Here is a 17,856-nt window from a genome sequence, read left to right as displayed (position 1 = left end):
GATGCTATGCCACTGGACGCAACATTTATAACAATTTTTTTCTCGGATCTCAGCTTGTATGTCAAAGTTTTCCAAAGGAAGGTCTTGCCAGTACCTCCATACCCATACACAAAGAAGAAACCCCCATCTTTACTATCAACAGCTGACATTATTTCAAGAAATACTTTCATTTGACCTGTATTCAATTGTCGCATGCAGTCGGAATGCAATCGACACATCTCATTTGTATCATAATTCATCTCATTGTACAATAATAGGTTACCATACTCAGCAAGTATGTCTGAATCAACACAAGGCATACCATTAAAATCCTTCAGTGATTTTCCATTAACCAACAATGTGCTTTCAATCTCAATCAGACACAATTCTTGTAACCTCTGATCATCAATTGTAAGATCTACCAAAACATTAACATGTGAATTAAAGGACAGTGCAAAATGCAGCTAAATTCAGCGAACATGCTCGTTGTTAATTAAAAAAAAATTTAACATTCAACATGTCTTCATAAATAAATGCAATCAGACCTGGATTATTGAGTTCTCTTCGACGTTTATATACGATTCCATCCGCTAGCATCTTCCACGTCATCTTCCAAACGTTTAGTGGATTGGCCATCGTATTTGATAGTAATAATCTAACAAATAATGCTCTAAGATAGTACCCAGATCCCAGTTCAGAAGCTTCATGTATACTATCAACAAACTCTCGATCATCGGTTAATAATCCTAGTGCTTCACACGCTTCTCTGAATGTGTGGTATGTGTGATCTTTAACAGACCTCAATTCTTCAAAATTTATACAGCCACGTTGCACATTCAGTAAAAGCCTCATATAGAATAGCTCACCAGTACCTGGGGGCACAAAGTTCATGCGTCCAATTGAGAAGCCTTTCTTCCGAGGTCTCCACTCCCGCTTGGGTTTGTCGTACACAAACATGGATGGGAATTCAGCGTATGTGAGGTTCTTACCAATGTTGTATCTTGCGTTTGCCACCATCCATGCAATGAACATCGTATTATTTTCTCTGCCGCGCTCAAGTACATCATCTATATCAGCATTGTTATTGAAAATGACAGGTTGTTGATTAGGCAAGTGGAATGCTAAGTTTTTCACCGGTGGCCAGTGATTGTGTATCTCAAACTTGAAAAGTCTCCAGACAGCTTCGCATGGAGAGAGGTATCTACAATCATAGTATTGTTTTATCTCATCGATTTCCCGTTCAACTCCTCCCACCGACATTGCCATTGTAACTCGATCAACACCCTTGTTGATGTACTTGAATAGGTACTTGATTGAATTTGCCTTGTTGCAATATTCAATGTTGATGTGTGCTTGATATTTCATGAGCAATTTCGGGTTATAGGGAACAACATAACCATTATCAAGCGGGACATCTCGTCGAGTAGTTGTTATTCCTGTATTTCTTCGTCTGTACACAGGGAATCCATCACTGTCAAATGACGTAGTATCTGTAAATTTTTTGGGAAAGAATTTTGAACATTGGCCATTTTTCATGCAGGGAGATTGTGTATAGCTCAACCCACAGGGTCCATGAACCATGTAATTGGACACAGCATGAAAGAGACTGGGTTCCGTCTGAGGGTCAGGTAGTTCAGCGCAGATAACAGAATCAATCATAGCTGGGGAGTTCAGTTTGCAATTGGCATGGAGCCACAGTAGAATGTGTGCGTGAGGTAATCCCCTCTTCTGGAATTCAATAGTGTACATTCCTGCATTAAATGATAGCAACGGGTGACTAAGTACGATACAAGCTTAGTGTAGTTGTCGTATACTAACCAAATTAAAAAATAAAAATACAAGTGTACCTGCAATAACTTTTCCAAAAAAATCACCCCTCTTTAAATCAATCAAGAGTTGACTTAATTTAGCTTCAAAGACCCTACAAGCAATATCCGGACGATCATATGCAAATAGCCCAAGTTTAGTAACGTGCCTATCAATCTCAGGCCACTTGGGATTGCATGTCATTGTTATGAACAAATCAGGATAACCAAAAGTTTTACATATAGCCATTGCATCCTGACAATTGTTGAACATATATCGCCTACCACCTGTAAACGATGACGGTAAAATAATTCGTGCACCAATAGTGGATGGGTTAGTGTCTCCACGGTCTATCGCCTCCTGGATACCAGATAAAATCTCCTTACGAATAATGTGTTGATTTTTACGGTAATAAAAGAGTCTATACGATTCAACCATGGAGTAACAATCAACAACAAATTGTTGTAGGAGTCTTCTGCTCAACAATAGACCACCGAATTCATTTCGCCTTTCTTGCAGTCTAAATGCAACCCATTCTCTTAGCGAAACATGATCACGCTTCCATCCACCAGCCTTACTTGATTCCTTTGCAAACCTGATATCATCTGAGTAGCCATTTGTACCATACGGGAATATAATAGGGTACTGTAAGGGTAGGAATGCAGGGTGATGTTCAGATATCCTTTGTAAAAAACCAGATTCAGTTCGAATTATGACATCACGGCCACAATCTGAGCTATCGAAATCTCCTACAATCAACGCAGCAACTTCATCCACGCTAGGTAGATTGTATGTTTGGGGGTTTTCCACACGGTTTCTAAACAATCTTAGCGCAACATTTGCAGCACCTCCTTCTTCAAGATGGTCTCGAACTCTCCGGAATGATCCAGCTAGTTTATTAGATTCATCAACCATTTTGATTAAATCCTCGACCAATGACTGATCAATTCCAGATCTACCAACTTTCCCACTACAAAAATGCCAACAAACTATGTAATGTTTGTTACCAACTAATTGATAGTATACTAATTTGACGTTAATTGGAAGTGGACAAGTTCATTTTCAACTTACCTGAAATGAATCATTCTATTAGCTACTTCGTTCTTAGTGTCGTATATGTATAGTTGAGCAAATTTAGGCTTGTCGCCTTCGTTAGGAAGAAGACTACCTATACGATGATAATTCTGACCACTAATAACAAATTGAGGCGGGCCACCACCATCATTTGTATTAGAATCAACTTTTCCACCGAGTGACGTAAATGCGAACATGCTATTGTAGGTACGAATATGATCTAAGAAATGATGACTCCTTGGGTTAATGCTTCCAAAAAGGCTTGTTAGTAATTCAGGTGGTTGTTCGAAGTAAGGGAGTGCAATTTTTCCATTGAGGCAACAAACAGAGAACTTGGGATTGGAAGTATGTACAGATTTTCCATTCCTTTCTGCATACCAGAACTGGGCCCCACAATGCTGGCAATAGCAATTCATTTCACCAAAATCTGCATATTCTGGTGAACATGATATTGCAACAAACATAAATACACTATTGGCACAATTAGATTTAGAACTTACTGAAAATAACATGTAATACGTACCAGATATGTAAAATGGCTCATCATTTGTAACAATGGTGTCCATATTGTAAAAATCCTAGATCACTATTATGATGCCAAGATGAGGACAAAATTTAGGAGTATTATGCTCTATGTCGCATACGGATACAAAATAACAACTACGGATGTTAAAAAATGTGCCTCCTGTTTCCTCTTGACTAACTACATTTGGTATACCATATACTTGATGCAAATGTTTGTTAGTCAATGCTAAATTATGTCTTCAATTCATGAAAAAAATTACCATACTGATCGTGCATGATGCGTTAATGATCAGTTAGTTTGGCAACATTAATACGTATATATTGTACATTATTAACAATCTGAAGAAGAACCTGGTGGGATCTCTGGGGTATGTTGAGTTGTGGATCCACCTAAGCTATGACCAGGAAGCCCCCAATTAACCACTATGAATAATAAGCAACAAATTAGCTAAGGGCAACACATATATACGTATTTTGAAATGCTCATTGACGAACTCACTGTGATCTACTCTCCTGCGTGAATGTTTTGCCTTTGATTTTGATCTCGAAGTAGTTTTGCGAACTCTCTTTGCTGTTTTTCCTGCTGCAAAAATAAGCTGTAAATCTAACGAATGTAGCAATTCTAATTAATAACATGATTTTCAAAACTAACCTGCATTTTTGTTGGAAAGCTGGCCATATGAGTAATCCAATTCATTGGTAACATCTGTATACAACATAATACAACCCATTTTTAAAGATTCAGTTGTATCCTTAACATGACTTTGAATGTAGCACCATAAAAAAGCAGGATGAATTATACTAAACTCATTGACACTCACCTGATCTTCTGTTCGCTAGCTTGCCATACGAGCGGTCCAACTGGTTAGTCACATCTGTAAACAACAAAAAATTGAGAAATTTAATAACACTTGTAAGCGTCTTTACCATGACTCCGGAAGTCTTCAACAGACGGAAGAGAAATTGTACAAATATGAAACAATACAGTTAACAAACTGAAACATACCACTTAATGTTGAATCCATAGTTTTGCCAAATTCCACACCAAATTAGATGGAGTTGACACCTGATTGTTATAGTGTTGGGTGATGCCTACAATGACATTAGATGTGAGATAGCTTATATCCCTGAGGTGCAAGAGCTTGAAATGGAAACCCTCTTACTTAAAAAGTTTTTTTTTACCCTGCTAACACATCCCCAGATTCGTGACTTTAAAAGCAAATTCAGTATCCTCCACACTTTTCCATAAAAAACCTAGCTTCATTTTATTATTAAGAAAATATTTGATCCAGATCCAAACTACACCCTCAATGATGATTAAGACTGATAAAAGAACAATAGTGAAAGGATAAAATGGAACTTTGTTTAAAAAATCTAAGTACTACTTGAAAAGATGTACATTAAATATCAGAATCCAATTCCAGTTTTTCCACTACCAAGTATGAAACTCAGCAACTTCGGGACAAAGAAAACTGGTAAATCCTGCAAAATATTGGATTTATTTGAAGATGTTTGATGAGAAAAGACTGCAACAACACAAATGCTTGAAGTAGTAATTTGGTTTCCTCCCTTTTTTCACTTGGTGTGTAGAATTTATAACCAAATTAAAGTTTATGGAAGAAATAATTGTAGGATCACGCGCTTACCACTACGCCAAAACCAATTGGTGTTAGTGAGGGCGCAACGTTATTTCTTATAGCGTAGCAGACAGCGCCCCGTTTCGAATGCTACCTGCAGGCAGGATGCTGGCCCACCTGGACCCAACAATCCCCCCCCCAGCACCTGCCAGCCAAACTAGCTGCACAGCATGCCTTCCGTGGGATTCGAACACGGGACCTGGCTCTGATACGCTATAAGAAATAACGTTGCGCCCTCACTAACACCAATTGGTTTTGGCGTAGTGGTAAGCGCGTGATCCTACAAGTGGTATCAGCGCCAACTTAGAATCACTTCAGAAGAAGTGAAATGTATTGCTTCTAGCCGCTTCTTTCAATCTTCAGCCTCTATATATACTCCAAGGATTAGGGTTGAGCGTTGCATGGGAAATGCTACCGTTGGAGGGCAGTTCTGGAAAATCCAGCTTCTGCTGTGGCTGAGAACGTTAGGTAGGTCGTCAGGAAGGTACACTTGCTTTTGTACTTGGATAGCGACTTGACCTTTTAACCTAGGAGACTTATGATCAGGGGAATACTTCATATTGGAACTTGTGAAGCCGGTTGATCAGAGTCAGAGGGAAAGCACAGATCCTCTGACCATTGTATCTTCTGATTCTGAACTCAGAGGGAAGAACATGGCCTTCAGAGTTTCTTGCTTCTGGACTTCAGAGTTTCCACTATTCAGCTTCTGGATCTTCAGAGTCTTCTACACCATCAGAACATCTGAACCTTCAGTGTTTCTTGGTTATCAGAACTTCTGGATCTTCAGAGCTTCTAGCGACTGAGTCCACATCAGAGTTTGTATAGCTTCAGAACTTCTGAAGCTTTTCCACTGTTCATACTGAACATGGTGAATGCGAAAGCGTTGCTTGGGTTACCCTTTATACACAGTGCTTCTGATTTGTGTGAGATTGAGTTGAGGTCAGAGCCTGTAAATAGCACACTCAGAAAAACACGTTAGAGTACCACAATTGTTCATATCAAAAGGTTAACTTGTAATCATCAAAACATAGAGTTGTACTACTAGATCAAAACTTGATCTTACAATAATATTCTATGCCAGCAAAATGTGTCTAATATCTCAATCTCTAAGCAACAGGAAATGATTATCAAGTAGGTTGGCTTGCCTGTTTCTTTCCATCATAAGTCCCAGCTTGATCCACCTACCCATTCATTTCAGCCCATTATCTATGGAAATTGCAAATTACAAAACACTGAGCTTGGACTATGTCATTAACCACTCATATCTATCACCCAAAATAATACATCAAAGAGATAAGGCAACGAATTAACTTAACCAAATCAGAGATTAGCAAAAAATCTTATCTTACCTATGGAGATGAAAGATGGTTGATGGAGAATGATGTGGATAGCTGGATGCTTAAGGAGCAGATGAAGATGTTCCCTTCGAGACCATGTATAGATATAAATGGGTGAATGAACTTCTGATGATGAATTGTATTGTATTTACTTTAAGTTTACTTTAAGACATGAAGAATCCAGAAGCTGTGTAATTCCCTGACTGTCAAATGGAACAATCCAGAAGCAGTGCTTACCTGTCAAATATAACAACATATCAGTATATCCATGGTACAAGTACATGAATTGAATTGTCAAAACAGCTCACTAAATGCACATAGGTATGATCTAGCTGACAGATAGGGAGAGTACAATATACTCACCAAGAAGAAACTACTTATCATTCATATCACCTTTCTTTATATGGATGTTTCTGCACTTATTTGACTTGGTACACTATAGATTAGTATGTAGGTAGGGATATAAAGTTAATTCATGTGAACACATTTGAGTTGTAGGAAACTGATAAATGTTTAGCAGAGTGCTATAGATGCAGCTTTTGCTGCAAAGACACTACCTATGTATATTTGTACATGTATGGTTATGTACATTTCTGTACTTGACACGCATAGGGCTGACATGTGGTTTTGGTCTACCTATGAAGCTAATTTAGACAGCTGCATGTACTTGTATTTAGCTGTATGAATATGTAACTTTGTTCTAGCCCATGGTACTATGATAGATCTGTCTAATACAGATGAAAAGGTCATGCCTCTGCAGTATAATTAAATTAGAAGTGTATGTCTTGCAAATAAAATTTAGTTACTAATCATGCAAATTAATTAAATCAATTTAATCTTCATAAGTTTCTGGATCATATTCAGGATATGAATGGAAAAAGTCCTGAACAGTTAGGAAATGATAAGGTCTACTTATTTGACCAACATTGAAGGTGATTCTGTCCATTAGCTTTATCAGTACTAAGATTATGAATGGAGAAATATTAATATTAATTCACAAAGTTAGGTGTTTTCCACCACTTTTACATTCCTTCATTCAGTATTCAGTACTGTAAAGTTTGGTGTCCAATTCCTTTGATCCTTATTTTAATATATTATAATTTCATGTATTGAGACAATTTTCTACTTCTGATACTGTGTGGTGGTGAGCCTATTGCCAAACACCACTTCACTGAACTAATACATAAACTTGGTTCTATCAAATAAAATATGCTCGTATCACTTGACAATTAGAAATTGTATCCCTTAACAATAAGCAGTTTATATACTCCTAAGTGATGATGATGAAGACACAGCACAAGGCTTGTGGTTGAAGACAACATATTAAACATGGAAGTTATTTCATTACTATATATATATATATATATGTTTGCATTACATTGTTTTTTCTTTAATGCACCAATGCAAACTAAATAGTCCTAAGTACACAGCATTGAATTGGAGTGTGTAACTGCTGCCAGCACAGTGACAAGTTCCAATTCATACATCAAAAAGACCTAATAGTAGTAGGGGATAATAGTAGCAAAATATAAAGCCCTTAGTGGCAGGTGTCTAAGAAGACAGTCTTCATCTTTAATATCATTGCAGGACAACTAAAGTCCTTCATCTTCCATGTATATAATAGCCTAAAGAGTGCATCAAGCACCTGCATCATCCTGGGCATCATCCTCATCATCTGATATGACAATGATGAGAGGATCATCAGCAATCTTGTTCAGCACTTCTTCAACTTCAACATGAGAAACAACAATTCTAGTAGCCTCCTTAGTGGGATTAATCATAAGGGGGGCTTCCATGCTACCCTCTTCAAAGAGTGAAAAAGCTTTCAGTCCACGCTTGGAACCAGTATCAACATGGTGTGCAGCAGCATCAGCATTTGGTTCAATTTTCACTGCAACCAGACCCTTGTTCTTCTTCTTAGTCTTCTCAGCTCCAGCCATATCTGCTTCGGTACCATGGAACCCATGAGCAGTTAGTTCAGCATCTGCTGCAGCATCTCCAAAGAGTGAAAAAGATTTGAGGCCAGATTTAGAACCACATGCAATGTGTGATGTACCAGCATCAACATTTGGTTCAGTTTTTACTGCAACCATACCTTTCTTCTTCTTCTTATTCATCTCAGCTCCAGCCATATCAGATTTAGTTGCATTGATCACACCAGCATTTAGTGCAGAATCTGGTGAAGATTTTAGTACAGCCTGCATAGCCTCTATTTTGGTCCCTCCATCAGCATCACACGCCACATCAGTTGGTGGATTATGCTTCAAATCTGTACCCAAGTCCATACCAGCAGATCCACCAACATCCTCTTCATCAGACTCAAAGTCTATGACCAGCTTCCTACGCATAGGGTAAGCTCTTTTTTCCTTCACATTGCTCCTATCAACAGGTTTCTTTTCAGCAGTCATATCAAGTCTAACCTCCCCGTCTTCTACAGTTATGTCAAGTTCAGAGAAAGGGGGGGAAAACTTTGCCTGTTCTTGCAAAAGCCATATCCAAAAGTTCAGTTAGTTGGATGTCAAAACAACAACCTACATACTAAAAGAACTAAGTACGACAACAAATAGTATAATGATTTAAGGAGACAATATCATAATAACAACCTGTTTGGGTGTGGCCAGTACATCATGTTCATGGAACATGGCAATAATATCAATATCAGTACATATCCTCTGGACATGGAACCAATCATCACGATCATACTTAGCCCCACCTCTGTTGCATACTTTAAATAACATTTCTTGACCAGCTAAGCGCTCCTCAATATCAACTGGATAGTCACCATCAGGAATGACCTTCTTCTCAAGCTATTATGTAAGAAAGCAATATTTAGTCATAGGCAAATACATATCTGAATCGGTCTCAAAATCCATATCAAAGTTTATGTAATGTCAGCGAAAATATATATACATGTGTTGAATCTTACTTCAATGGAGTTCATCAGCTCCTCGCATGAAAATCCAGTTAACACCTCAGCCTCACGATCAAATAGGATAAACACAGTGCTATCTTGGCCATCAAATACCTCAATTTTAAATCTGAACCTGATAATGTAATCATAGTGAACCAATATCAGCATCATTAAATGTTTACAAAACAGCATTATTATACGTTTGTGTTTTGTGATGAGACTAAACCAAACCTGTTCTTCATTTTGCCAATTGTGCGACAACATCTTAGGCAGTCATATTTGACACCATTGGCCCTAAGTTCAGAGTAGCATCTACATGATGGATAGTACCAAGGTCCATCCATGAGAACAGCAACGATGGCAGCATGCACGATAAAGGTTTCTCCCTATTGGTTGATATCATAAAATCAGACATCATGCATGAAATAGAACACCAATATTACATGAAAATAGCATACCAGATATTTGAAACAAAAACGTGTGTATTACCTTGCTAGTGTCATTAAGCTCAGCTATTGTCTTTTTGGGGTTGTTTTCAATGAAATCTTCTCTGAGGTTCTTAGATTGTTCATTGAGGCGAATGAATCCAACTGGTCCATTGTAGTTTATGCCAAGCTCACACATCCTAAAATCATTTGCATCAGCATAAGTTCACCAAGAGTTACCAATTGTTCTCAAGGCATTGTGAAAAACATAATCCACTATTTCACTTCAAAATACAAATAACAAAATGAACATTACTTATACCTAATGGTTAAAGCAAATACTTCATCAATGTCCATATTGATATGCAGCTTGGAGGCAGAAGGGGTACTCTCCATCAGCGTCTTGTCTACAAGAAGCGCAAACAGTTGCAAATGAGGACATATTAGTTACATAGCTGATGAAGCAATGGTTCTTACTGTTCTTAGAAAAGCATTAGGTACATAAAAAAAATAAAAAAAGAGCATTAGAGATTGTATATGTGTAAGGAGAACGTGCCAACCATTAAAGCTCTGAATCCTAACAAACTGAAACACAACAACAGGCCTCTCAGTCCAGTCTTCAGCAAGATAATCAGCCAGTTGGTCAACCAGATTTCCTATCACTACACACCCAATTCTGCCCCTGAAAGTATACAAAATAGAACTGTTACCTAATCTGACCACGCTTAATATAGTGGCATAATGTGTACATGGGAGGCAATGGAATTATTACCAGGTGTCCTGTAGTTCAATGGCCATCATCTTGGTCATTCTTCCATTCCTGATGAAGAGCCTAACATCAGAAGCAGCAACAAGAAAGCCAACACAATCTGAAGAATACAAGAATAGTTAGCAAGTTATGTGTCTAAATATAAGGGGTTGTATGGAGATGTTTGAAAAGTTCTATATGGGTGTTTTCATACCAATCAAGTGATCAATATTGTCCCTCTGTGCACGAATCTGCTGAGTATTGAGGAAAGACCATCCATTCCTGGGAATTCTAACATCATAGGTCTGGACAATGTCAGTGCATGGGTGAAAGAAGAGTTTGAACTGATGTGTGGTGAACTTAACACCATCGTTAGGAATAACTCTAAATCTGGAGAAAATGTAGACTCTTCCAGTCATCAATGCCTGAATCAGTGGGTGCTTGCGGCAAACAGATGCTTGGATTTTCGATCCCTGGCAAACAAAACAAATGGACTAAGTTAATAACTGTTACATTGAATGGACATGTACTTAAGAATCAGAAGTGCTCAAGGAAATAGTACCAATCTGTCAAGTAGGATCATCTCAAGGCAAATAGAGCTTGGGTTATCTTGGTTAAATGGGATGCTCCACATAGAGAAGACTCGAGCCTTTATCCTGGGTCTGCCAGGCTCCTGGATGCAGCTGAAATCACCAATGGGGGCCAATGATGTGTTAATATCCATACTGTACTCGGTTGTGTTAGGAGGGGGAAGATATAGGAATGGCTCAAGTGTGCTTGTTGTTGATGCATTGCAGGGTATATATAGGCAGCGAATGTGGCTTCTACCATTGAATCGAATTTTGAAACTGAGTTGATGAGTTGAAGCTGATTTCAAAAAGCACCATACTAACCCTCACACTAACTCTATCCTGGACCTATGAACAGTATAAAGCATGCATGTATCGATTGTGCAGAGATTTGTTTGTAGGCAAGGTACAGTAAAATCAGGAAATCAGATCAAGAAAGATCTCAAAGGATGGCTAACAGATGGAGGAAGAGGTACTGCACTACAAACTTAGTCATCATCATTGCAGCCCCCAACTAAGCAGCGTGAGAAATGGTGATAGGAGGCTCAAAGCTAGATAAGCCGTACTCTGAAATTGATTTTGATTTTGATTGTCAACTCCTATGAAACCAAACGCATATGGAACAACTGATGAAGGAGTTTTCCGTTGATAATGTTTCCATAAATAGGTAATGAAAAAAGCATTTCCCCTTTTATAGGAAAATTTCACACTTGCTTCACTACTAAACACTGGAAACACCTCTCTGATGGCAACTAAGGTAATGGAAGAGATAAGAACTAATGAAAACTCTACCACCAACTGGCAACCAGAGGGAAGATAGGCAATGGGCTGCAAACACATAATTAGATTTGGTGTCCTTTGCAGATTTGCACACGTAATAGGTCATATGAGGATGAGGATGAAATCTATATATTCTATATATTTAAATAAGTATATAACTATTTGTATTTACTAATACAATGAAGGCAATGAAGATTCTAGAAGCAATTTGGCATATTCAGTTTCGTTACAGGACAAAATATTCTGTTTTTACTAATGTATAATCTGGGTTTTATTATGAGAGATATAATAGATAATAACGACATTAGTTGGTTGAGGATTTGTCTAACTTTATTTTTCAAATAGATTCAAATAGATTGAGGAATATCTTGATATATTGAAGGTAGATTTAATAATGGACATTGTTTCTTGAGATTGTGATAGAGATAAGGATTCAGACTTGATATGGTATGATGCACTCACTTCATAACAACTAAATACATCAATATATTATATCAAAAAAAAAATTTGGCATAAAATATCAAATTTGTTAGGTCATACAGTATATAAATTAACATTTTAATTTGGATAAGTTTACTTATCTACTCCAATTTAGTAGTTTCCATTAACCCAACATGTGTTACATGCCATGTCCTTGTAAATTTGTAGATTTAAAGTTCTATTCTAGATTTTATTCTATCTACCTAGATATATACGAATTGTAAGGTACATGTGGTAGATATTTTTTAAATCAATAAAACAAATAGTTGGATGGCTTGAGAAAAAACCCACTATGATTTTTTTACTGAGCCAACCTAATGCCATACATGTATTTTTTCATTTCATATTAATTAATTATTATTAATTATTATTATATACAAGTGATAGATAAGAACTTCAAATAAAATAAAACATTAATTAATATTTAGAAAATCCAGACCTGTTTATGTGTACTTAGAACAATAAAATATATACTTTGTGAATGGTGTCAAATCTACTATCTTGATGCTGTCAAAGGGGAAACATCCAGCCATGACATGAATGTGGAAGAATGATGGAAATGGGGAGAAGAGAAAAATTCGATGGGACTGAACAGTAAATCAAGGATGATATATAAGGAAAACAAAGGAGCTTATGCAATCCAACTCACCTGTAAACATAAAAATGTGGGGACACACATGGGGAAACTTCTAGGTGTGGAAGAGGTTTGAGTTCAAGCCAGTATCCCAAGAAATGGTGAGAGTATAACAACAATATGCTGTGAATAGAGGCATATGAAGTTGAAGATGGCTGATGGACTTATATAATGGTGAAGACCTGTATTTATTGTGTCTAATTGTTAGGTGACAATATCAATTCTGTAACTCTGAGGTTGCGGTCAACCATGTTGTTGATCATAAATACTACACACTCCAAACCCATTGAACTAAACTATCATCCAGACAATCTACTATTTCTGGTTGGAATTCATGTAAACAGCAATATCATAAAGAATAAGGAAAGTACAACACATTGTAGCACATAACATTGATATTTATATTAAACTAATTGCCATGTTTTAGTTAGTTACATGACATTTTATACATTACTTCACAGGTGATGGCATACAACAAAATACTTTTCCCAAAACAATGCATCTCTACTTATGCAGGATAAACATTATACAACCAGAAGTTGATAAAAGCCAGACTAATTAAGTACTGTAGCAAATACATAACACCTACACAATAGAACAACACTAATAACATAGGTACTTAAAACAACAATCAGCATGTAAACACATGGGTACACCATCACCATATCAACGATCTTCAATCCATCTCCAATTTCACAGACCTAAGCTTCAATCTCTTAGCAGGATTTTCCAATTCCACCTTAACCCCACTAACTGAACCCTGGCCAGATGAGTGGACAACAGAACCATCACCAGATGAAATGTCATCAAGAGAAACCACATTATGACCTATTTCAGACAGATTTCCAGAATAGTCAGCATCCTTCTCATTGCTTTGCTCACCGAATTTTGTAAATTTTCCAGACCTGATGCACTGGAAGGTAACATTTGCTGTCAAAACAAAACCCATGTGTACAATCTGGAGAGGGAACTGAATTGAGCATATACTGCATACCTTATGTGGGGTAATCACCGCAGAACTATCGCTGAAAGACTCAATAACAGCAGTGTCAACACACATCTTCTTCACCTTATATGAATCATCAAATTTTGACCCATGATCAACTGACTTCTCAATCTTAAATAGAAGCTCTCGTCCAACTATTCTCTTCAACTCAATTGGATAATCATCATCTTTCTTTCCCTGCAATATAAATAAATTAAACAGATGATATAAAATCCTTATGGTAAGGCATCTACCATAAATTAAGGCTACACAAATAAATACTCTTATCTGAATAGATCCCACCTTAGAAGCAATTACCAGCTCCTTGCACGATTTATCCAGCAGTTGTTGGCAGTCTGTGTCAAACAGCACAAATGTAGCATATGAACCATTGTCCTCAACCTCTATCTTGACCCTGAATCTGTTTTGATAACAGTGAAAGTGATTAAGGGAACTTTCAGGGCTATATCAAACTTATTAAGCTGCAAATGCATAGGTAGATGCATTCGTAGACAAATAGAACTCACATAAATAAAAGGACGAATATACAACCTTGGTGTAACTGACAGCACAAAAATGCAGCACGCTCGACAGTAGTAGATATCGTCATCAGATGTGACATCCCTATGGCAGCGGCAAGCAGGATACCACCACTTTTCCCCTTCCATTAGACCAGCAACCCTCGCCCTCACCACAAACACCCCAACCTTCAGTTCAGCATTGGAAATCCATAGAGTAAGCAAATTATCAGACTTACATATATTGAGTCCCTTACAAAGGAAACCCACATAATATTTATACACAATTGTACCTCCTGCATATCGTTCAATTCTGAAATAGTCTTCCTAGGATACATGGATATAAATTCCTCATCTAATGATATCACATTAACATCATCAATAGAACTGTCAGGTTCAGCAAGATCCTTATCAGCATCAATCCCATTGAGAGCCAGCCTTATGTCATAACAAATAACAAATAAGAAAATATAAACTTAGCACAACCAAATGTGTCAATATTGCAATGCATTGATGTCCATTTCACCATAATTGCAATATGTAAAGTATTAAAATCCATAATCCATATATGACTAATTACTTAATACTACACACCGTTCACGGAATGAAACAACTTCAGGTAATGATGGATTCCAAAGGAGGGTGGTTGCATTCATGACGTTCTGTATAACGACCTCCCCTGCATATATTTATTTAATGGTAAATTAGTGGCAGCAGCTAACATGCCTACATCAACACAAACAATGTTAAAATTTAGAAAACAAATAAAAAGAGCATGCCTTTGAATGTCTTGATCTTCGCATATTGCAAAATTACAATAGGCATGCGATGGCAATTGGTTGACATATGTTGTTTCACGGCATCAACAAAATGACCAAATAATGCACAGCTAATTTTACCCCTGCATTAACATATATATATTGAGAAGGGTGAGCATTGTGATACATAACTATTTGAGAGGTATTTAGTACATTCATTAGGATTGGCATGTGATTATAAAATAGATTTAGGAATTACTTTTCATCAGTAAGCTCAAGTTCTACCAGCCTAGTTAAACTCCCTCCTTTAGTATATTGCCTCTCACTTGAAACATTAGTCACCAATCCAATCATATCTAACATTGCCATCAACAAACAAAAAATGATGAGAGTTAGTTGTGTTGACATTACACTATTCATCCTAATAACAGATATGTATGTAGATAATAGAATTAGTAACAATACCAATTATATAGTTGCATTCACCACCAGTAGCCAGGATCTCAGCTGAGTTCTTGAATGAGAAAGCATTCAACGGGATCATTGTATCTTCATCGAGAGTCATTTTTGTTTTGTCATTGAACAGAATCTTGTACTCATGGGTAGAGGCCATGAACTCACCACTGTTAGAGCCAACTCCAAAGTAAGAAAACTTATAGACCTTCCCTTCACTTAACTCAGTCTTGAGTTTGGCCATCATACCCTTCCGTGCAGTTGCTTCTATTTTGCATCCCTGTACATTTAACCAGATATTAATCAAAATAGATTCTTTCCTGTGCATCCATACAAGTAGTAACAAACAGGTAAGTAAATGCTAACAACCTCAGCATCGATGAGAACAACGTTCAGGGCGAAGGGCCTTGATGGTTCATTAACAGGGCAAACCTCCCACATGCGGACCACTCGGGCTCTGATTTTCCATGTACTCTTGCCAGTACGAATGCAGCGTAATGGTTGCAATTGACCACCAGTTCCTGCCATTGCCAGTGTGGAGATTGGTAACGAAATATGGGAAGAAAGGTTGTGTGGATGTTGACTATGGAACGGTATATATAGACCCATTCTGGACTTTAAAAGAATGGAATGGTGCTCACGGGAAGCTGACAACAAAAGGGAGTATAGGGTATAGATTGGGAACCTGTAGGAGAAGCCGAATAGCTGGAAATTGCATGTTGGAAGTACCTTAATAGTGTAGCATGGGCAGATGATAGGGGGGAAATGGCAGATAAAGGGAGATGAAGGGCGTGGATGACAACAAAAGGGAGTATAGGGTATAGATTGGGAACCTGTAGGAGAAGCAGAATAGCTGGAAATTGCAGGTTGGAAGTACCTTAATAGTGTAGCATAGGCAGATGATAGGGGGGAAATGGCAGATAAAGGAAGATGAAGGGCGTGGATGCTCCATGAACACGATGAGTACAAGGAAGCTTCAGATGATAGGAAGAGGAAAGGCAAATAAAAGCAGAGAGTACTGGTGAAATAGGTTACAGCTACACTACAGGAGACGTGTAACATAGGGAGAAAAAGCCTGAGCAGAAACAACCCAATAGGCCCAACAAACTTTAACGTGATAACAAAAAAAAAAGATGGCCATGAACAGTGAAATTGGATTTTGAAACTTAAGTTAGTAGATAAGGGTATCATGTAACTCTACCAATTCAAAATAACTGAGTGGATCTTTTAGGACCATGCTTAAATTCTTTATAAAAAAAATATTACAAAGGCTTAAATGCAATGTTTATATATGCACAGACAAAAGTGGTATAAATCACATAGGAGGAACTGAGGGAAGGATTGCAAAGACTTGGATCGGAGCTTACCGAAGCTGAAAGCTTTACAAATTTGTCTCTTTAGTCCTTTATTTTCCCAAATTTAGAATTCTCATTGCTTTAATTTAGACTGATGTATATGGAAATGACACAGTTGACTATATAGAATTATCACTGCTACAATTAGTAGCACCTTTGCAAGGCCTTCTAATTCTATAATAAAGACAATTTTGTGTAATTCATTCTCACGCAGTTGCACATCCTGGGCAAAATCATGAAGAAGAATCTTAGTGTGAGTGTTAAAAGTGATATTTCAACATTTGACTCCAAGTTCCAAAGATCATTTTGGGGAACTATCAAAAGAATGACACATTATGTGCAGTTGCAACAATAGTGGAGCCTTTTTTAAGACTTTTTGAGCATCATATTGTTGTATGAGTTGCATTGCATTTCCTTCTGAACTAATTTAAAATAATCTATATATTTCTATCTATACAATTGGGAGGTTGTTTCAGTGAGTAGTTGTTACATGTGGCCTTTTTTGTGCATTTGAAGCCTTTGCAATCCATATGTCTCTTAAATTGTATACCTAGCATATAAAATGATTGAGTTTACTGCTTTTCATTAAAACACATTGATATATAATCTATATTCATGGATGATTAAATTACATGGTAAAAAGCTCTCATGACAAAGAAAATTTTACATAAAAATAGTTTCATGTTAAAATTATAAGAAAAATTTTTTTAATAAAATTTCTTTAATTTAAAATATAATTTCATGTTTGAAATGTATATAGTATGCTTTCAATTTTGTAGAAATTAAATGATAAAAAGCTATTACGAGGAAGAACATTTTTCAAGAAAATACTTTAATGCACGACTAATAAAAAGTAAATTTTCATATAATTTAAATATATTT

At 37.0% G+C, this 17,856-nt stretch overlaps 1 protein-coding gene across 1 annotated transcript; it reads right to left on the bottom strand.

Moving 5' to 3' along the window:
• Window positions 1-13,581: 13,581 nt before the first annotated feature.
• On the bottom strand, window positions 13,582-16,147 carry LOC130713665 (uncharacterized). Its single transcript, XM_057563479.1, has 11 exons — window positions 15,989-16,147; window positions 15,632-15,899; window positions 15,426-15,522; window positions 15,225-15,309; window positions 15,131-15,134; window positions 15,003-15,087; window positions 14,702-14,846; window positions 14,458-14,597; window positions 14,209-14,311; window positions 13,900-14,088; window positions 13,582-13,818 (listed from the first exon to the last, which is right to left on the bottom strand). The coding sequence occupies exons 1-11, from the start codon at window positions 16,145-16,147 to the stop codon at window positions 13,582-13,584; spliced, it is 1,512 nt and encodes a 503-aa protein (XP_057419462.1).
• Window positions 16,148-17,856: the final 1,709 nt, after the last annotated feature.

This window comes from Lotus japonicus, chromosome 1 (genome assembly GCF_012489685.1).
Source record: "Lotus japonicus ecotype B-129 chromosome 1, LjGifu_v1.2".
Classification (NCBI taxonomy): Eukaryota; Viridiplantae; Streptophyta; class Magnoliopsida; order Fabales; family Fabaceae; genus Lotus; species Lotus japonicus.
This window is presented reverse-complemented; position numbering and strand designations above follow the sequence as displayed.